The sequence below is a fragment of the Penicillium cosmopolitanum genome (genome assembly GCF_028827165.1).
Source record: "Penicillium cosmopolitanum strain IBT 29677 chromosome Unknown utg000003l:1.0-3747932.0:1.0-3751027.0, whole genome shotgun sequence".
NCBI lineage: Eukaryota > Fungi > Ascomycota > Eurotiomycetes > Eurotiales > Aspergillaceae > Penicillium > Penicillium cosmopolitanum.
Genome location: NW_026622673.1, coordinates 2,061,398 through 2,082,884, shown reverse-complemented (window position 1 = coordinate 2,082,884; position 21,487 = coordinate 2,061,398). Strand labels below are relative to the sequence as shown.

At 48.5% G+C, this 21,487-nt stretch overlaps 6 protein-coding genes across 6 annotated transcripts; 3 read left to right on the top strand and 3 right to left on the bottom strand.

Annotated features, from left to right (window-relative positions):
* Positions 1–152: 152 nt before the first annotated feature.
* Positions 153–8,046, top strand: N7509_000826 (uncharacterized protein; the record flags this gene model as incomplete). The annotated part of the gene is made up of 5 exons (XM_056625463.1): positions 153–2,267; positions 2,346–3,593; positions 3,629–3,998; positions 4,066–6,668; positions 6,715–8,046. 5 exons carry the CDS (start codon positions 153–155, stop codon positions 8,044–8,046), a joined length of 7,668 nt encoding a protein of 2,555 aa, XP_056494045.1.
* Positions 8,047–9,339: 1,293 nt separating this feature from the next.
* Positions 9,340–11,065, top strand: N7509_000825 (5'-nucleotidase; the record flags this gene model as incomplete). Its single annotated transcript, XM_056625462.1, has 6 exons — positions 9,340–9,394; positions 9,450–9,642; positions 9,704–9,804; positions 9,847–10,131; positions 10,194–10,436; positions 10,560–11,065. The coding sequence occupies 6 exons, from the start codon at positions 9,340–9,342 to the stop codon at positions 11,063–11,065; spliced, it is 1,383 nt and encodes a 460-aa protein (XP_056494044.1).
* A 2,372-nt stretch (positions 11,066–13,437) lies between these two features.
* Positions 13,438–14,444, bottom strand: N7509_000824 (carbon-nitrogen hydrolase family protein; the record flags this gene model as incomplete). The annotated part of the gene is made up of 2 exons (XM_056625461.1): positions 13,438–14,331; positions 14,385–14,444. The coding sequence occupies 2 exons, from the start codon at positions 14,442–14,444 to the stop codon at positions 13,438–13,440; spliced, it is 954 nt and encodes a 317-aa protein (XP_056494043.1).
* Positions 14,445–15,078: 634 nt separating this feature from the next.
* On the bottom strand, positions 15,079–17,063 carry N7509_000823 (uncharacterized protein; the record flags this gene model as incomplete). Its single annotated transcript, XM_056625460.1, has 2 exons — positions 15,079–16,792; positions 17,035–17,063. The coding sequence occupies 2 exons, from the start codon at positions 17,061–17,063 to the stop codon at positions 15,079–15,081; spliced, it is 1,743 nt and encodes a 580-aa protein (XP_056494042.1).
* A 452-nt stretch (positions 17,064–17,515) lies between these two features.
* On the top strand, positions 17,516–19,176 carry N7509_000822 (uncharacterized protein; the record flags this gene model as incomplete). The annotated part of the gene is made up of 2 exons (XM_056625459.1): positions 17,516–18,246; positions 18,297–19,176. 2 exons carry the CDS (start codon positions 17,516–17,518, stop codon positions 19,174–19,176), a joined length of 1,611 nt encoding a protein of 536 aa, XP_056494041.1.
* Positions 19,177–19,915: 739 nt separating this feature from the next.
* N7509_000821 (uncharacterized protein) lies at positions 19,916–20,911 on the bottom strand (the record flags this gene model as incomplete). The annotated part of the gene is made up of 1 exon (XM_056625458.1): positions 19,916–20,911. The coding sequence occupies one exon, from the start codon at positions 20,909–20,911 to the stop codon at positions 19,916–19,918; it is 996 nt and encodes a 331-aa protein (XP_056494040.1).
* Between the last annotated feature and the right edge of the window lie 576 nt (positions 20,912–21,487).

The following is a 21,487-nucleotide window of genomic DNA, read 5'->3' as shown; positions in this document are numbered from 1 at the left end:
GCCCGCTTTAGGACTAGTGTAGACTGGCCTCCGCGGCGTCGGAAGAAAGTGCAACCGGCGCCGCTCAGTTTTTTTGGAATCGATAGAAGGCAAGCCATCATTTTGATCGAGCACCTTTCTCGTTGACAGCGCTACCTGTTCAATCTACCAAAATGGTAGCGCCAAGCTCACGAGACAAGCCTACAAGGCGCTTGAAAAAGGGCACCGAAACCACAAAAAATCATCGCTGGGAGCCCTTTTCGCAGCGTATCGCAAAGCTCAAAATCGACCCGATTCACCGCGTGCGCCGGGCGAGCTTTGGTGAAGATGACGAGACCTCGTCGTATTTCCGATCGGCCCTCGATCATTGGGTCGAAATGAACCTTTCCGACAATTTCAGCACATTTGCCCGCCGTGTGAACAACCTCTCCGAGACCCTCGCCCAGATTCTGTACCACGAAGAGAAGATAATGGCCCTGTTGGTGGAGTTTATCGAGAAGAGAGACCAGAACTCAATCGAGCCTCTGATGAGTCTGCTGGCTCAGTTTGCTCGAGACCTGGGAGTGAAGTTTGAGAAGCACTTTGCGACCTCGGTGACTTTAGTAGCGTCGGTTGCTGCAACACACCCTGATGTTGAAGTGGTGGAATGGAGTTTCACTTGTCTAGCATGGATTTTCAAATTCCTCTCCAGACTCTTGACGCCGGACTTGCGTCAACTTCTCGGCATCATGACCCCATATCTCGGCAAAGAGCGACAAAAGCCATTTGTAGCTCGGTTTGCCGCCGAGTCCATGTCTTTCCTGATCCGCAAGGCAGGCCTCACCTACTATAAAAATAAGACGCCCCTCGAAAACGCCGTCTCTTACCTCTACGACGATATCACAAAAGCAGCCGAGGAAGGAAACAATGTCGAAAACTACAAGGAGGGTTTAATGGTAATGTTCGCAGATGCCATCAAGGGTGTTAACAATGGTCTCCACTCCAACGGAATGGATATATTGCGTTGTGTTCTGGATCAGATTCCCCCGTCTAGTGGGACTCGCAGTCAACCAGCGCAGGTTGCTGTTGGATTGGTCATCAATCTCATTCATCACACCACTCCCGAGACCTTTGGCCCAATCCTCGAAACAGTCAAGGAATACGTTGAAAGCCGGTCTCAGGGCTCCGATAATCCCAACTTGCCCGAGTGCTGCCGGCTCATATTTGTCTGCTTCGGAACCCGTAAGGCAACCCGAATCAGGGACTGGAAGGCCGTGCATCAGACCCTTGTGTCCCTTCTGAAGCAGGTGGTATCAAACCCAGATGTGGACTCGGAAACAATTACACAGCTCCTCGGCGCCGTCGCCTATGCCCTTCAGCTGTCTCCAATGGATGAGCTGTTGCCATTTTTGCGACCCCTGATGGACCTTGTGTCCACCGGACCCCTCTCAAAATACTTCTTGTTTTTCTGCAACACATTTTCACAATGGGGCTCCGAGCGTTTCCAAAGTCTTCTTGTTCCCTATTTCCAAAAGTTTCTCAATGCTTCCTGGAAAATGCACGAATGGGAAACGTGCTTGACGCTCCTCCGACTCAACCAGTCTGGCTGTATCACATCCGAAGCTTCGAAGCCAGGCTATGTCTCATGCCCCGAAGGCTTGAAGTCTCACCTCTATGACTCTTTGAATTACCCTACAAGTGACGAACGTGTTTTGAACGCGCTGGTCAAACTTCCCAAGGCCATCTCATTGTTTGCAGACTCTGCTAGTCTTCCTAAGATTGTGAAGAAGCTCCATAGCAATCTTGTTTCCGCCTTGAACGATGCCGCCACCCAGAAAAACGCACAGCAGAACAGTGGCTTGATTTTCTACCTTGGCCAGGGGTTCAAGATTTACGTCGATCTGGCTACCCAAGCCGGAAAACTGGACACAGAGCTGTGGGAATCAATCCTTACTGCCTCTGCTGAATTCTCGCGTCTTCCTCTATTCCTCGAGGGTGTTCTGACTTTCGTTTCTGCTCTCCCCCAATCTTCAGAGCTGGAAACCTCGACGCTGGAAGAATTTGCTCGCAGCTTGATCCTCAATCTTGCCAGTCCTTCCCAGCGACTGAGACTTGTCTCTCTCCAGATATTACGTGAATTGATCAGCCGGGTTCCTGGAGATGACGTTTCTCCTGTCTCCTTGGCAATTGAGATCGAAGAAAGCCCCCTCACTCTTCAAAGTGCCAGAACTGTATCTATGCATCTCCGCAAATTGGCACTTCTCTACCCCCCAGATCGCTTCTCGCAGGTGGATGGCCAGCCTTATCCCGTACTTTTGTTTCGGTCTGTTTTCGAAGAAGCTGACTCCTCTGTGGGATGATTCCGCTGCTGCTCTAAAAACCATCAGCGAACATCCAGAGGGGAGGCAATTGTTTCAGACTTGTCTGTTCAGTGGCTGCAAGAGCGGGACTCTGGCACTACGAACGAGGAAGAACCCGAGGAAGAGAATGAAGATTCATTTGTCTCGAGCCGTTTCGAGTGTTTCAATGTTCGCAAGATTGAGAATGTTTCCACCGCCAACGCGAAGACCATGCAGGATCCTTTGGCCGCCTTGTCCATCCAATTTGACAAGGATCACAAGATTGCAGACCTTGTTCCTGGGTTCCCCCGAAGCCATGCGCTGCGCGTCTTGAGTGCTACCCCCAATGTGGCCGAGAAGCGTTCACGTCAAATCATGCCATTATTCCTGACCTGGGCTACACGCGATGACCAGGACGATGCTCCCACCGCCAATGATGCCAATGACACCAGTGACATCAATGACGCCGACACGGAGACCGATTCCACACCGATCAAATGGGGTTTCAAAGACCGCCTGGCTATGCTTGGTCTGCTAGGCCAATTCATCAACCCCAAGGTTTTGTACAAGGCCCCCAAGGTTCACGAGGCAGTCCTTGGTCTTTTGTGCCACGGTAATTCGGAGATCCAGAAAGCTGCTCTCAAAGCTCTTTTCACTTGGAAGAATGCGCACGTTGTGCCCTATCAAGAAAACTTGCTGAACATTCTGGATGAGGCCAGATTCAAAGACGAGATGTCTGTCTTCGTGCGTGTTGGTGGCGAAGACAGTCTGATCGAGCAGGAGCACCGTCCTGCCTTGCTTCCTATACTTCTTCGACTTCTTTATGGTCGCATGATCTCCAAAGCTGGTGGATCTGGACAGGCTGGCCAGGTTGGTCGACGTAAGGCTATCCTGCGCTCTCTTTCTCTTCTTTCCGAGGAGGACTTTGGACTTTTCATGCAGCTCGCGTTCGGCCCTCTCTCTCAAGTCTCCGTTGTCAAAGACAACAGCGAGGTCCCAGCCGCATTCTCGGAGGAGCTCACCAGCCCCAGAAGACAACTTGGTCTGCTCAAGATGATTGATACAGTTTTTGAAACTCTCCAGAGCCGTATGATTCCATTTTCTGTCCAGACAATGAACGTGGTCATCTACTGTCTGGTTCGAGCATGCCGAGCAATCTATGACGAAAACAGTGACATTTATGTGGATAGAGAAGACGAACGTCTTCTGGCAATCTTCCAGAATATCCGCCAGACCTGTATTCGCTGTATGACTTTGATCTTTTCGGTCTCGTCCGACCTCGATTGGACACCATATGTCGCCATCATCTTCAAAGAGTTGATCAATCACAGGCTGGATCTATTCCCATCGAGACCGCCCAGGGTGTCTCCGGACTCCTCCGCCTCTTCCACACATGGGCATCTGCACCGAGATCGACATTTTATCTCGTTCAGCACAACAAAGATGTCCTCACTAAGGTCATTGACTGCCTTGGCGTCGAGTCGGCACGCGATGAGGTTAAGATGTTCGTCATGGATGAAGTCCTTATTCCACTTGTGCAGCAGTCTACTGGAAAGAAGGAGGGAGAAGACCTGGAAATGTCGGATATCTCTCCTGAGCAGATTCGCTCCGAAGTTCTCTCTCCCTACCTTGAGCACGCTCTCTCCCTCCTCGGCCCTCTTTTAAGAGTTGGCCCTCCTTCGAAGCCTGTGCTGAATTCGGGTGTCAACGCTCTTTCACTCATTGCTCCCTGCGTTGAATCTTCCAAGGAGACCTCTAGCATGATTAGCATCTCTACCTACCTTCTTCGCCAACCCCCCCGACCGTGTCAGTCCCAAGACCAAGTCTGGCCTCTTGCGAATCCTCGAGCATTTCCTGCCCTTGTACACCCCGGAGGACGATGCCAAGCTTTCCCAACAAGTCTTCGAGGCGGTTGTATCCATGTTCGATTATTTCAAGGACGATGCGAACAGAGAGGTTTTGGCACGAGTTTTCGCCGCGCTCGCGAGTCACGACAAAGAACTTACCGAAGTCGCTGAGCTATGTGCGGATCTCAACTCTCGCTCCTCCAAAAAGCTCGAGCCGGATTATGAACGTCGTCTTCAGGCCTTCAGAAAGATCAACGATGATCTGTCGCAAAAGCTGAATGCTAAGCAGTGGAGGCCTATTCTCTACAATATGCTTTTCTATGTCAAGGACGAAGAAGAATTAGCTGTTCGATCCAGCGCTTCCTTCGGTCTCAGACGTTTCATCGACAGAGCCGCCACCGAGGCCGGCGCGGATGACTTTGAAGCTCTTTTGAATGAGGTCTTTATCCCCGCGATGAAGTTTGGAGTTCGAAACAAGGCCGAATTAATCCGAGCTGAGATTGTTGCCGCTCTTGGCTACTTTATCAAGCTGAACCCCACTCGGCCATCCGTGCAGGATATGCATGATCTGCTCATGGGTGATGATGAAGAGGCATCTTTCTTCACCAACATTCTTCACATCCAGCAGCACCGTCGTCTTCGTGCATTGCGGCGTCTGGCAGGCGAAGCCGCCAAGGGACATCTCCAGCCCACCAACTTGGGCTCCATTTTCCTGCCTCTCATTGAGCACTTCGCGTTTGAGGGCGCTGAGGATGAGAGTGGCCACAACCTGATTGCCGAAGCTGTCGCCACTATTGGTGCCCTCGCCGAGTGGCTGGACTGGAGCCAGTTCCGCAACAACTTCCGCAGATATCGCGGGTACATGCAGAGCAAGCCAGAAATGGAGAAGAATATTCTCAGACTTCTGGGCAGAATGTCCGATGCTTTGTCTAGTGCGATGGACCAGAAGAAGGAGACCAGCAACGAGGCCAGTGTTAATGCCGATGCCATGGATACTGTTGAAGTCAAGTGCACGCTCGCGAAAACTGTTCCCGATCTGGCGAAGGTTTCAACCGAGCTGACCACCAACTTCATTCCTTTCCTGACTCACTTCATTCACCACAAGAACGAGGCTGAAATGAGTCTCCGTCTACCGGCTGCTGTCACCACGATCAAGCTTCTCAAGATTCTCACTGAGCAGGAAATGGCCATTCGCTTGTCGCCAGTTCTTCTCGATGTCTGCAGTATCTTGAAGAGTAAATCGCAAGATGCCAGAGACACTGCCCGAAAAACTCTCAGTGACATCTCACTTCTTCTTGGTCCACCCTACTTCGGCTATATCCTGAAGGAGCTGCGTCATACTCTTCTGCGCGGATACCAGTTGCACGTTCTCTCTTTTACCGTTCACTCCTTACTGGTTGTGACCACTGATCACTTCAACCAGGGTGACTTGGACTACTGCCTTCCGGAACTGGTTTCGGTCGTCATGGACGACACTTTTGGCACAGTTGGACAAGAAAAGGAAGCCGAGGACTATGTAAGCAAGATGAAGGAAGTCAAGAGCAGCAAGAGCTACGATTCAATGGAGCTCCTCGCTAAGAACGCCACGGTCGTCGACCTTTCTAAACTTGTTAGCCCTCTCCAGGCTCTTTTGCGGGAGAAGCTTAATTCCAGCATGGTTAGGAAGCTTGACGAGCTCATGAGGAGAATTGGAATTGGTCTGTTGCGAAACCCCGGTGCTGAAAGCCGAGAATTGTTGATTTTCTGCTACGAAATCATCAAGGAGTCTTACAACGACAACAAAGAGGGACAAGAGAAGCGCCCAGAAACCGCAATCGAGCGGCGCTTTCTGGTCAGGCTTCAGGGTGCCAAGCGGGGTGAGAAACGTGGCATCACGTCCTCGCATACCTATAAATTGACCAGGTTCTCGCTTGACATCCTTCGCGCTATTCTCAACAAGTTCGGCTCGCTTATGACACCGGCCAATCTTTCTGGCTTCCTGCCCATCATTGGCGATGCTCTCGTACAGTCTCATGAAGAAGTTAAGATCTCTGCTCTTCGCCTGCTGTCTACAATCATTAAGCTTCCAATGCCCGAGCTTGATGAAAACTCTCATGTCTACCTTACGGAGGCTGTCAAGATGATCAAAGAGTCCCCAACCACCAACTCGGAGGCATCCCAGGCGTCTCTCAAGCTAATTTCTGCCATGATCCGCGAACGCAAGAGCACCAAGCTTCGTGATGGACATCTCGCATACTTACTCCACCGTCTCAAGGCCGACATTGAAGAGCCTGATCGCCAAGGCATCACGTTCAACTTCATTCGCGCTGTCATGTCGCGCAAGTTCGTTGTGACTGAGATGTATGAGTTGATGGATTCTATCGCAACCATGATGGTCACAAACCAGACCCGCTCTGCCCGTGATCTTGCTCGGGGTACGTACATTCACTTTTTGACTGAATATCCTCAGGCCAAGAACCGCTGGACAAAGCAGCTTGGCTTCCTCGCGAAGAACTTGGATTACAAGCACCAAGAGAGGACGGCAGTCCGTCTTGGAGGCAGTCCACCTGCTCCTTTCCAAGACAGGACAGGAGTTGGCGCAAGACATTGTCAGCACCTTCTTCCTTCCCGTCGTGCTTGCCATGGCAAATGACGATTCGCCCGAGTGCCGTGAGATGGCTGGTGCTCTACTCAGCCAATTCTATAGCCGTGCAGACCGGGAGCAGATGAAGACAATGTTGACTCCCCTCCGCTCGTGGCTGGAGCAGACTGATAACATGGCTCTGAGCAGTGTCGGCCTGCAGGCCATGCGGATCTACTTCGAAGCAGAGGAGACAGAGAAGGACAAGCAGGCTCGCTTCGTGATTGGAATTCTGCCCGACCTGATCCAGCCAATCGCCGACGATCACGAGAACGGGAACTGGGAGACTCTTTACTTTGCCCTGCAGCTTTTCACGAAGCTCTGCAAGACGGTTCCATCTCTCGCTCTGAGCCAAGATTGCTCTGCTATTTGGACCGCCATTCGAGAATCGTTGTTCTTCCCTCACACCTGGGTCAAGTCCTGTGCTGCCAACCTCGTGGGAACCTGGCTGTCCGATCTTGCCAAGACCCACGCTGCCGCTGGCTACAGTGCTCTTCCTTTGACTTGTACCACCGGCCTCGTCCTTGACAAGGAGGCTATGCTGCAACTCATCCGAGCCAGTCTCCGCTGTCTACGCACACCAGGTCTCACCGATGACCTTGCCCTGCAAAATGTGCGCAATATTGTCTTCCTTGGCCGTTGCTGTGCCCAGAACGGTCTCGAGCTCCAGAAGACCGGGACCGAAGATGATGTCGAGTCAGAAGATGACGAGGAAGAGGAGGACGAAGATGCCGACGAGGCTGTCAACGAAGCCGCCACAAACGGTGCCGCCCCTATCAAGACTGCTCTCCACTATATCTTCGGGCAAATCGCATACCTTCTCCGTCGGGAAGTCCTCGGAGGTCGTCCCGCAGCATTGGTCCCCAAGACTGCATCGATCACTTTGCTCGCTGCGTTAATCCGCCACCTTGAACCCGAGCAAATTAAACCCTCGCTTCCGGTCATCCTCCTTCCCCTTCAGCATTTGACCGACACGACTATCCCCGGCCCGCGCTCAGCCGATCCTGCCTTCCAGGATATCTACAAGGGACTTGTTTCCAACTGCCACGAGGTCCTGGACTTGCTGCAAAAGAAGCTCGGAAGTTCCGAGTACATTGCCCAGATGACCAAGGTGCAAGAGACTGTCAAGGAGCGTCGTGAGGGTAGACGGACTAAGCGTCGCATTGAGGCTGTCGCCGATCCAGAGCGCCACGAGCGTGACAAGAAGAGGAGGAACGATCGCAAGAGAGAGAAGAGAAAGGAGAAGGGTCTGGAGCACCGTGGAAAGAGACGGGGATGGTAAAAAGGGTATACAGATGATGTGTTGGTTGTGAATGGTGGTTTTAGTTTTCATGTTGCATATTTTATGATTTGACTGGCATCCTAAAAGCTGGCGTTTGGGGGTGGTATCTAGGTCATTCAAGTATATACCTATGTCAAATAGATTTCAATTTCAAGTCAATTCTTATGTGTTTTCTCTTCCTGGCCTGCTACTAGATACAAGTCCTCTTAGTTAGTAACTATAGTGGACCTGTCGTAGTTACCGGAAATCGAACAAGCTGGGTTCCGACCTGCTACATAGCCACGGCGCTCACTAGCTAGGCTGCATCCATTAGGTTAATAGAATCTTGAATTGAATTGAATTGAATTGAGTTCCGACCTGAGCATTTTTTGATGCAGGTATTAGCCAATCATACCAAAGGGCATTTGCCTTTTCCACAAATCTACCATATAGTAGTTTCAATATGCTTTTCCTGTGCTCCCATGTGAGGTGGATGGGAAGCGCTGAGCCATAATCTGTGCTGGCTGCCAGTGCGCCTCACGTCCTTGCGGGGTGTGTGGGCATCTGTCGACCAATGTCTATACACACTTGACGTTCCTATCTCGTTCTGAAGCTCACCCCTCTGAGGATAGTGGGCCAGGGTGAAGGTCGGGGTCCAAAAGGATGCAAGTGGGTATTTCTCATAAGGCTCCAGGGCTGGTGGCTCAGGCCAACACTACAAGGAACGATGTAACAGTGAACAGCCTGACAAGCTACATAAATACATCTCCCTCAACAGAAATACTCTTACTGGCTAGCCTGATTCAATTTTCTTGGCTTTTTCTTTCATCTTTTACGCATGCCGAGGGTGATGAGGTAGCAGTCGTACGTTGTCTTAGAATGATGATTGCCACCTAAGCAATACAGAGTAAGTACCCAATAATAAGGTGAGCCCAATTTTTGGTTGCCCAGTCTTATTCTTTTCATGGAATTGTGTTAATATGTGCCCGGACCCTGAAAATAAGGCTGGCATGATCTTTGATGTTATTGGGACTTGTTCTCGACCACTTTGGTCGAAGTGAATTCTCACCTACTATGGAGTCAAAAGAGATAAGACTTGCTCACTTTAATGATGTAGTAAGTGAGAGCTTGGAACTAGTAGTTCTCTTGAATATTATCATGCTCACAGGTTATAGTACCATGTGCCCTCCGCGGATCGACTTTCGCGCTTTATGCAATTAAAATCCTCATTTATCGCCGATGGAGGCTTGACTGTTTTCAGCGGAGATGCCTTTTTCGCCATCCCTTGAGGCGACTATTCTAAAGGGCGAGCATATGGGACCTCTTCTCGACTTTGTTTGTGTTGATATCGCGTGTTATGGGAACCATGGTCTGAAGCCGAGCTTCCTGCCCCGAGAAAATATCAATGGCTGATGATTAGATAGATTTTGACTTTGGTGACCAGCGGCTCATCGAGTTGTCTACTCAAGTCAGCTTCCCTTGGGTGCTTTCCAATGCATGGAATTTACCTCTGAAAGAGGATGAGCATCCCAATACGCGTTTACTCGGTTGTGCCAAATCCTACGCAATCAAGATTGTCAACGGGTGTCGAGTTGGATTTTTTGGATTAGCTGGCACGTATGTTCAAATTTTGAATATGATGAAGCACTATAATTCGAAACCTAACAACACACGACAGAGATTGGCCGTCCAATTGCGAAAAGCTGCCTCGCTCACATATCGAATCTCCCGTTAAAACTGCTCAGCGGGTGGCATGCCACCTTCGTACCCGGGAGAATTGTAAGTTAGTAATAGCGTTGACTCACATGCGTCTTGCCGAAGATATGGAAGTGGCAGAAGCGACAAAAACGGGCCAAAGTAGAGTCGATTTACTTTTGGGTGGCCATGACCATGAAGTCGTTCGACGGTTCAATGGTGATACGGATACAGACCCAGCAAATGTTGAACAAGGCCACGATAACGCTGAAATTACTGCTGAAGGTTTGATACGAGATTCTCAGGGTGAAATTCGGATTATCAAAAGTGGGACAGACTGGACAGGCTTGTCATTGGTACGAATGATAATACGAAAAGATAATGATGGAAGTATTGGTATCTCCACAGTTGGTGAGTGCCTTAGCTTTCGGGTCATCTATCTGCTCTTCATCTAATTTGCCTGATTTGTACAGGGAGCCAGTGGAGCAATATCGATATAGCAAATTTGTCCGACTCTACTATAACGCCCGGAATCGACAAGTTGCTGAGCTCAATTCATAGTCGTGTCGATGTTCTTGTCCAGGAGCCTGTCTTGCACTCCTATACCTCACTCAATGGCCGTGGTTCAGTCGTTCGCAGCCAAGAGACGAATCTAGGCAATATGTTAGCAACTGCAGTTCAGGCTTTCTATGATACAGACATAGCTCTTTTCAACAGTGGGTCTATTCGGTGCAATTAACTTTCTGGTCCAACCATACCGAGTGGCTTCCCCTTGTTAGTAAAAGACATTATTAGTAGGTTACGCCGTCTTTGAAAGCCAACTTCAGCTAACAATTCAGACATCTGCCCTTTTGAGAACCCTCTCGTAGTAAAAAGAATCAAGGGTAGCGTTATAATACATTCTATGGAAAACTCAATTGGCGATATGCACATGGACGGACGATTCCTTCAGATAGCTGGTCTACGCATGGTAGCGACCTGGCAACGAGAACCAGGGAATCGCGTCTTGGAAATTTCACTTGATCGACCCGGTGCAACTCCACAGAAACTAGAGCCCTCTCGCACATATACCGTTGCCTTGCCTAAGTTTATCGGGGACGGGTTTGATGGGTATACCTTGTTTCCGGCGGAGGAGGCGATCGTCGGCGAGGAAACTGCTATAACTGATACTGGCCTCATGTTGCAAATATTTAGATACAAAGCTGAAGAGAGGTGTGACGATTACGAGATGGGTATCAAGCGAGCGCAAGCTGTTACTATCGTTGGTACAGCCTCAGATGGCTTGCCTATTGTCAATCCTGTGGTTGATGGTAGGATTCGGTTTATTGAGTGCTCGGCGCTCTAATCTGCCCACGTGTTTTTTCGACCTTATTTTAGAACTAGAATTCTTCAAGATCCAGAAGCCTCTAGTCTCTCAGATTTGTCTCATTTGATATGAGAGGCGGCACTCGCCTTGCTGGTCGACTATATTCTCATAATTTTCTTTCGCCGCGGAAACGTCTTTAGTGGCGCTCAAACACAAGGAGCCGCCAGGGGTGCATAGTGTGAGCTGATGGATTCCTGAGGCGGCTGTCTTAGTAGCACTAGTAGCTAATATTACTAGTCTTGACTCCTGCTTTTAAGTCCTTTTACAAGGGAAATTTTACTACGTTTGTGTAAGCATTGCTCGAAAGAATATATTGAAGCTTCAATGAACGTCTTGATGTTTAACTTTCTGCTATAAAGGAAAATGTTTGCTCTTCAGTAGTAACATCAGGTCGGTATGGATTTTCAATGCCAGAGAAAATAGACGATGAAAGCTAGATTTGATAATCTGTCAGAGAAGGGAGCGTTGTGCCGGTTATATAACCGCAAAGATCATACTAGTTCCACATCATCTCGTATAGAGAACTTGAATTATGTTAGAGTCTCGAGTGTCTTAGAAAATGCGCTCTGGGAGCTTCGTACATATTTTCTCACACATAGATCGCAAGGTATCCAGAAATCTCCCACATCAGTAGCCCCCATTAGCAGCAGGGGTCGCAATGTGCCAAGCTATAATATCTTTCGATTAGAGGTACCATTTACTAGTAATGGGTGAGGGTTAAGTGAAGACGAACCAGACGGCACAAGAGACGCCAATTCCACCCCCAGTATCACAGTGAACGCAGTATTGGTCCTTGCGATGGCAAGCGTCGCAGCTGTCATAGCTGCAGCCTCGCGCTTCAAGGCCGGCATTTCGCTGATCTATAGCAGCAGCATGAGCCACAGAGACCGTCGAGAGAACGACAGCAAGGATTGTGGAGAGTCTCATAATAGAAGTTCCAAGGTTATTGTAGAAATTTAAGTGTAAATATAGAGAAGAGGCAGCTGGTAGATGGATGAAATTCTAGTAGAAGAGAGGGAATTCTTCCCTGCTTAAATAGCTTTTTCATGTGCTAGTACTAGTAGTACTGGGAGCTTATAAACATACAAAGATGCACATATATCTACTCTGCTAAGGATATGCGCTTTGGTTCGCGGATCACAAAGAAAGTGACGTGAGCATCGAAAATAGTAATGAAGTGCAATGTAAAGCTATGCTGTTACATCTAAAGAACCGTGTGATGATCCATAAAAGGTTATGATCGGACTCAAGTATAGCCCCGGGGCGAAATTCGTATAAAAACAACCTTTGAAAGAGCCCATGAGAACAAAAATACCAAGTAATTGATATCTAGGCCTCCAATGCCAAGCGATCTACATGGCAGCCCCCAATGCCAAGTGATTTGCACCTGAAGACCGCAAAGAAGTTCATGGGAATATTTTTCTCTACTCGCAAAACTTTTGTTTAGCCAATGAACAAAAGTTGGCTGAGCTCTTTAGAAGTCAAAATATCCAATGAAGTAGAGTCATGATTGACTGTAAAAGAAGAATATCTGAACAGAGTAGTACTCTTTAGCCTGCTTATATTTTTTACTCTCTTGTTTTCGCTTCTGTGATTCCTGGGAGCTGTAATCCTTCTAGTTTGGAAAACTTCTCTCAGCCAATGGCTTTCCTTCCGGGCTCTTAATGATGTCACAGCGGCATTAGAATATGATCCGCCTCGATCATATCAGGCAATATGCAGCGACCAAGTCCATTTGATGAATCAAGAGACTACTATGGAGCTATCCATAATAGGAATCAGCTTCTAAGTTGAATTATTAACTGATTAGTGACAGACTGACATAAAAATGATGTTATGGTGACTCGGATGCTATTATAAATTAAACTTCCATTATGTGCTACGTGCAAGCCTCGTAGTTCCTTAGCGACATTTAATTATACGAATTATTTGATCGTGCTGGGAATTTGTGCTGGCTTAGCCAGCTCCCGTCGACATAAATTGTGCCATACGCTCAAATGCTCGCACTCTCCTCTACCCTTTTTTTCCCCCTAAACTCATTTGCTATGGCCCTCGTGGTCGAGAGGGGCTTTAGGGTGTTTATTGGACAACACTCTGCGGGGGACCGGCTTGGCGCCTTTTGCCTAGCCCGCTCGCATACAGAGAGACCGAGCGAGATCTAAGTCCAGTTAATGCAAATTCAGCTGCACGTCTAGAGATACCTCACAAGGTGGCTGACAGAGAAAATCCCGACTCAAAGAATGAGATTTTAGGGGGATTTGAAACTATCAAACTCTAGTTATCATTTCAGAGAAATACTAGCTGGCTATGATTCTTCAACCAGCTAGTCACAACAGAAACATGGAAAAAGGCTACAAATTGGCCTTTGAATATCCGTAATGCCAATTCTCCCCCGCCAAGTCCTTCCGAATCTGATAGTTCTTTTCGGCGATATCCACCAACCGCATATCAACTTCTAAGGTGCGCATTCCCTCCTTCCCGTCAGTGAAGCTTCCAGGCACAGTTCCCAAGATAGGTAACACAACTTGACTGCAGCCGAAGAAACCCTCTTGCGCGGGACCACCGGAATTACAGTAGATCACTGCAGCCGTGTTCTCAAATGCTCGAGTAACTAGTGTATTTTGAACAAACATTTTCTCGCATTCTTGGTTGTATGCAAGTCCTTCACTGCACATATCTGACGATGTCCAGTATGAAGGGATGATGATGATTTTAGCGCCGGCTAAAACAAGCTGTCGGAATGCTTCTGGGAAAGCAAGATCCCAGCATACCAGAATGCCAACAGGGCCGAGGGGGGTATCTATAACCGTATGAGGGTTTGGGGTTGATTGCCCTTCTTTCGCTGCCCCACGTGCATGTTCGATAAATGATGTCAAGGTCCGCCGCTCGGGGATCCACAGATTTGTTTTCGTGTAAGATCCCAAGAAGTTACCATTGTGATCGATAAAGTCGGATGTATTGAGGAGTGTGCGCCCAGCATCCTTGAGATGATTGTGAGATGGGGTTTGATTTGGTGCCTCGGAGACAACAGTGCCGGTGCATATATTGATGTGAAGCTCCGCAGCCAAGTCTTGATATTTCTGGCGGAACTGTAGAGCTTTTTCGGCAGTCAAGGCAAATGATGACTCTTCAGGAACCCAGCCTGTTAAATGATACTCTGGTAAAACAGCTAGCGATGCGCCTTCGCTAGCAGCGGCGCGAATCTGCTCAGCAGCACGGGAAAAGTTGTAATCGGCATCTAGGGGCTTGTAAGTATTAGTGTTATGGTCCGATAACCAAAGATCACGATGTAAATTACCTTTGCCCTGCTTTGGATTAGAGCGACCTTGAAGGAAGCATCCGCCTTAACCGTGGCCATAGCGAGTGACTTGAAACTCCGAAGGAAAAAAAAGAAAATTGTTATCGAGAAAATTCCTTCAGCAGACTGGCTACCGAGGTTTCGAAAAACCAGATCAAAAAGCAACCAAGTTTCTTTTATCTTGTTGGAGCTTTTACGTTTCGTTTGTCTTGTAATAAAGGCTAAACAGATTCCATTTGGAGTTTCAAGATGCTTAGCTTTTAATAACCCCATTAGGCCTAGCGGCGCCAATTTGAGTCTCCCGATTGGTTGGCCACCCAAGTTGGTGTGGCGTGGCTTATCCGACTTTATGCTTCCTAAGGTTCGCGTCGCCTCTCGATAGTGAAATACTAATTAGCAATTATCATGATAACATTAAAATTCAATTTACGGAGTAGTGTCTCATAAATTGAAAGGGGCGATAGCACTTCGGAAGCTTCAACGAAGAGAGAGTACTATTTTGAAACTCCGGAACAACTAGCACATCTCCGAAGGTTGGGCTCGGATTCAATATTAATATCCAGGTGAATTCACATTATTATTTGTTCAAGTCCGTCGCATATAACTATTTATAACCTTGGAAGTCTTGTCCTTTATACAGATAACCTGGAGCAGATATAACAAGGGAAAAACTTGCAGACTACGGTCCTTAAAGTTACCCCATAAGAGTGGTGTATCCCTTTTCAACCATGACATCCATCCAGTAGACATCCGATTGGTCCGTTTCCATACAAGCCCACGTCTCCTTTACAAGGAGCAGCATTTGCCGTATAGGCTTCGCAGCTAGCATGTTTTCAAAACATGAAAGGCGAGAGATCATGGACTTCCTCGCTCGCAAAATATCGATTTGGGTGACCGGAGCCCTCAACCTTGGGCTAGACGCGAGACTTGCCAGAGGGAGTTGCTGTGCACTGGCAGCTGAGCAGCCTGCACGGTCCAGAGCCAACTCACTGCAAATACTCACAAGTAGAAATGGTTGAATTGATCGACTTGTCGATGACACAGGAATGTCCTGTACCAAGTCGAGAATATGCAAGGCCAGGTAAATCAGCCATGCATTTTCTGGAAATCCAGTATCCGGGGTAGAGGATGCCTCGCGTTCCGGGCTGAACGTGATGAATTCGTGCGTTGGGTCATTAAGTGATGCATATGGCAACAGAAGATCGGGGAAATTTCGGTAAAGTTGCAGTAAGCCCGTACATCTATATGCTTCGGCGATTTTGAGTAAGTGATCTGGTGGTGTCATTTCATCCCCGGAGTCCGCGATCGTATCCTTATGCGGGAGCTGAATTGCACAGAGCAGAGATTGTAACTGTTCTGCCTCAAGAATGGCCTTGTGGGCTTGGTCGATGTCGTTTCTTGAGGCGAACCGACGAGAGCGAATACGCTTTCGTTCCTTTCGTACGAGACATCCAACTTTAGAAACGAGCATCTGGATTTCAATTCCAACGCCAGTTTGGGGATGGGGCATAAGTGGTTCATCCAACCTGTGCCCGTCTGGTTGGGCTGGCTGTGCCCACTTTTGCCTGATTCCCTGGATATTCGGCTCCCTGTCAGAAACAAAGGCAAGTAGTAACTGCCAGTAGACAAGGGAGTTTTGAAAAAAAGACATCTTTTGTTCATCAGATGGACTTGTGTTGGTTTGGCAAGCCTTGGAAGAAAGAAGAGTCGTGGCAAGTATTTCGAACTCTGACTGGCCCACTTCGCCAGGGTTGTGCCAGGAGCGACTCATCCCGAGCATAACCAAGGCCAACAAGGACGACGTTTGTATCTGATCTTCTTGAATTTCTTCAGACAAGAATATAGATGCTTGTTTTTGAAGCTGCAGGCCAATAGAAGAGAACTTGGGCAAAACTTCAGATAAACATGCAGCTGCCATGCTCTGGGTGATATAGTAGAGGGACGGAGAACCAGACCAGGCGTCGGATATTGTGGTTCTGTATGGATTTAATTGACCGTCGTAGCAGGACATCATTCCACAGACCTCCTTGAAATAGTACTCCACCAGTATAGACGAATGATCTTGGAGTGATTGTGCGAGTGGCGTTTGGCAAGACTGCGATATTGGGTTCGGGGACCCCAAGCTCGAAGAGCCATCAAATTGCAAGTCCGAGATTGTGGTATAGGATGATGGCCATAGAGAATCATTTTTGGGCGTCTGGCTCTTGGAAAATATCGCTTTCCGTGGCGTTTGTCGGGACTGAAGATCCATCTCCCGAGAAAGATCATCAAATGAGAGTGGCGATGTAAGACTGACATCGTCCACCGTGTCAATCTGACTAGCTCCATAGGAGCTTGGAGCTTCATCAAATATTCCGGAGCAGAATAGGTCTACCGCCGATTGATGAGGCGTAGAAGACCCTGCCCGACTGAAGGTGTAGTTGGTCCAATCCGTGAGGGAGCCAGGTTCAGCGCTGCTAGAACCCCTTGCTTTTTTTGTGGGTATTCTTTGGTGAGTGGACCATTTGAGGTCCTTTTGATAGCCTGGACACGGGATACCGAGTCTCGTACAGCGTGAGCAACTGGGTCTGGTTTCGTCGCATTTCAACTACAACATAGAGTGGTTGGCGATTGGAGAACTAGGGTGATCTTGACTGCAGGATGTACTTACCCTCTTTGATTTGCAAGTTGCGCATCCATTGCGCGACCGAGTGATTGTCTTTCTTGTCGTTGAATTCATCTGGGATGTGTCGAGGCTGTCGCGTGTTGAGGTTGTCGCATGGCTGGGGGGCGTGATTGTGGAGTATAACCACGGCCTCGGGGGATCTCATGGGATGGAGGACCGCGCGGGAAAAAAGCTTAGTGGAGCCCTTATCACGTTATCTTGGCCATTTGACAAGAGAGACCCACACCGCGGTCTAAGATTGTCGTTTTCCTTTGCTAATAATTGCCTGTTTCGAAGGATCCGCGAAGGAATGGACTCCCCTAGACTAGCGCGCCACCGTCTGACCCGCCTTTAAGAGAGACATAGTCTGGTCGCCGCATGTTATTGTGAGGATTGAAAGGCTATTTGTATCCTGCTCCTGCTCCTTTTCCCGCCTCTCTTGCTACAATCCCTTTCAACAGCCCTTTTTCAATCATTCGCCTCCAACATGGAAGAAGGTGGCACCACCCGAAAGCGCCATACCAATGCCACCGCAGAGGCTGATGCCTCCCTTGAGCGGATGGGCATCAAATCTGATTTAGAGCGAAATTCGTTCTCTAGCATGTCAATGCTTGGAATGGCGTTTGCTATCGTCAACTCATGGTGTGCCATCGGAACCACCGTCAATGCTTCCCTGCCATCCGGTGGGCCCAGCAGCGCTGTTTGGGGTATCCTGATCGCAGGAATCTTCAACCTATGCTGTGGCGTGTCGCTTGCCGAGTTTCTATCTGCATACCCGACTGCCGGTGGCCAGTATCATTGGGCAGCTGTTGCCAGCTGGAAATCGACAAGACGCGCAGTCAGCTATATCACTGGTTGGATCAACCTCGCTGCGTGGGTTTGCCTGGCAGCAGCCAATTGCTTGCTTGTGAGTGGAATCATCATGAGTTATGCTGAGCTGGTGAACCCTACTTTTGAGCCGAAGCCATGGCAGCGATTCCTTTTGTATATCGCCATCGGTGCTATTGCGTTCAGCTACAACTTGTTCGCCAATCGCTTCCTCTCTCATCTGAACAAGTACAACATGTTCTTCACGCTCGCGGGCTTCATAATCAGTTTGATCGTTATTCTGGCGTGCGCGGCTCCGGATTTCCAGAGTGCGAAATTCGTGTTTGGGGGTTTCATCAATGAATCAGGCTGGCCAGATGGCTGGGCCTGGCAATTGGGTCTACTGCAGGGGTATGTTTCAAGCCTTCAATTCTAAATTCAAAGCTAACGATATGCTCAAGTGCTTTCTCCGTGACTGCCTACGACTCGACCATCCATATGATTGAAGAGATGCCAAACCCCACAACCCAAGGCCCCAAGCTGATGATATCCGCTATTGTAATGGCCGTAATCACTGGATTCGGGTACATTGCCGCCGTGCTCGCCGTCATGACGGATATCCCATCAGCTATTTCAGCCTCTGAACCTTTGCTGGAAATTTACTACCAGGCCACATCAAGCAAGGCCGGTAGTATATGCTTGATGATGTTTCCTCTGCTATCCTTTGTTCTATGCGCCATCGATGATATGGCCACTGCCGCCCGCATGGCATATGCCTTGGCGCGGGATGGTGGAATGCCATTCAATCGTCATTTTGAACGTGTGAGCCCAAAGTTCGGCCTCCCCGTGGCCGGACTCGTATGGTGCTTCGGCTGGGTTATTGTTCTTGGCCTTATCTTCCTCGGCTCCGACAACGCTTTCAACGCTATCATTTCCGCTGCTGTGGTCTCTTTCACTATCACCTACGCTATCCCGCCAGGAATCAATATGCTGCGTGGTCGTCGCATGCTCCCCGAAAACCGCAGTTTCAAATTGCCCAACACTATTGGGTATATTTGCAATGCGGCAGATGTTGCTTGGGCTTTGCTCACGACTGTTCTCTTCGTTTGGCCAACATCTAATCCGACTACTCCAAGCAACATGAACTACTGCATTGCCGCTTTTGGAGTGATTCTCGTGATCGCTGCGTCAAACTGGGTCCTCAGTGCTCGCAAGACCTATCGACCTCCTAAGCTGGAGCTTGTTCACGGCCACAATATAGATGGATTAGTGGCCGATGAGATCATCCACGAGATCGGACTTGATCAGAAAGGGGAGAATAATTCAGAGAAGACAGAGTAGAAATACTAGTAATATTACGCCGAATTTAAATTTGATACGTTCAAGAACCTTTAATATTTCAATAAACGAAGATTGGGGGCTGTCTGATTAGAGTAGAAAACCCGAAGACAAATTTGCCTCACTCTTTATATGTACTAAACCCCTGCTAGCTCGCCTCATTTCGTTTGAATGCAGCCACCTGGGTGATCACCTAGGCGAAAGCCAAGAAATCGTGCGTAACAAGACTACGCTCGCCACAAATATGATAGATCGCCATTGTTCCTGTCCAGGATTTGAGTTTCTAGAATAACAGTGGCTCAGGCCCCAAGGCTTCTCTGCTGAGCCTTTATTTGTGCCAATTCCTCTAGACTATTCGGGGGTTTGGTGGCCAGAGAGACTTGTTTCGCATTCTTAACGATCCCTGCGCCTACTATTCCCCTACAAATTTGGACATGGCTACTACACATATTCTCTTCATCTCTCCATTCGTCGCTCACTTCTGCTTTGAATACCACACAAAGCTACATTCTCAATTATGAAGTTGATTACAATGGCAAAGCTTGGACATGACCGGCACATACGTAGTAGACTTGGAATATGAGAAAAAATCACCGAGAAAAGATCACACCCTCAAAGAAATGTGAAAAAATAGGTGTATTAAGAGAAGAAATCACCATAGAAATAGTGTACAGTATTCAATATCACAGCTACAAATTCAACTACAAGGGTTGGTATTACTGCGGAAAGGACATCATGGCCTTCATCCCGGAAGTTCAAAGATGCTATCACTTTCTTGTTCCGGCTGATTTGTCCCAATGATTGTTCCAGTCTCATTTGACGCCGGAAGTTCCACTTTTTGTCCGCTTGACGCAAGTTCATAAGCCCCGTCATGAGGATTGGCGTATGAGCTTTCCCCCACCGGCTCTGGCAGCTTAATCCTACTTCGTTTCCGCGAAAGAAAGAAAAAGGCAGCCCCGATGAGTGCAAGTGCCAGGACAGCAGAAGCCACCCCGATTCCAGCTTTTGCACCCGTGGAAAGCGAAGAGCTAGAATGAGAATCCTGCATTGCAGTTATCGTTTCCACCCCGGTTGTAATTATTGAAGTTCCATTGCTTAGATCGGAAGGCTGATGAACGAGCTGGATTAAAGGTGCAAATATCGATATGCTGGGTATCGAAGCGGTCATCTGGGTAGATGTAATGTATGGGCCTTTCACAAGTGTCGAAACAATCGTAGAGGTGGAGTCGTCGTTTTCTGCAATTCTCACAGTCACGAGTATCGTGCTCTTCGTAGGATAAGTAGTCGTGACCGTGACGTTCCCAGGAAGGGTTCTCTCGGCTGGGGTGATCGCTCCTGTAATGCACAGACGAGCATTGTATTCCGTGGATCGTGCGATGGAGACGAATTTTTGGAGAGAGGAGTCGCCGTCGGTTGCGATTGAGGTACAGCCAATGCCATTGCAGACGTCCTTGGAAGTTAAATGGGTACATTTGAAGCCACTGTATATTGTTAACACTAGCTCTTGCTGTACGATTTCCTCTGCTCGGAGTGCAAGAAACCTTTCAGCACATACCTTGGACAACATCCCACAGCCGTCTCTGATGCAGTTGGCGTAGCATCGAATATGAATTCCGCATGCCCACCGTTTGTGGACCAGCATGCACTCGTGTAGCCAACTGGGCAAGAGATTCCTGGTGAGTAGAAGCCCGAAAGCAATCGAGTTGAATCGACTTCGAGTGATGGAGAAGGCCAGCATTCTATGTCATTGGAAAATGATCGCTCTCCGCAAGCTTGTGCTTGTACAGCCACCGTGCAAACCTCGCAGGCTAGATAGGCTGGGGTACAAGACAACGGGTATACAAAGGGCGTGGTCAGGGGACCGAGGTTTAGCCGGGGAAGATCCATGCTGCTGAATTTCGGCGACAATTAAATCTCAAAGGTGGGGGCCATTGAGGAGGAAGAGGGAGAATGAGCGAAAGTACTGAGTCTAGTCCCAAGGCTGGGAAAGAGAAAGGAAGGGGACTGGATGTGCAAATGAGCCAAGTTCAGAATGTTGCCATAGTCCCAGTCAACTGGTGTATTCCATGGCCCATTTTGTAGCACAAGATATCATTAATTGTTGCCGAATTAATGAAAGATGAACCCATTGAATTATACATCCCATTCTACGGGATGTATAGACGTCTTGCTAACAGTATATTTACCCAGGCACACTTCAAGCATATCCTAGTTCCAAGGTTTGTATTGGACTTCAACCTGTTAGTTGGTCACGCTTGACTTTACAGCTTCAAGTTACTATAGTTTGACTGCCAATACGTTGGTTTCGTTTTGA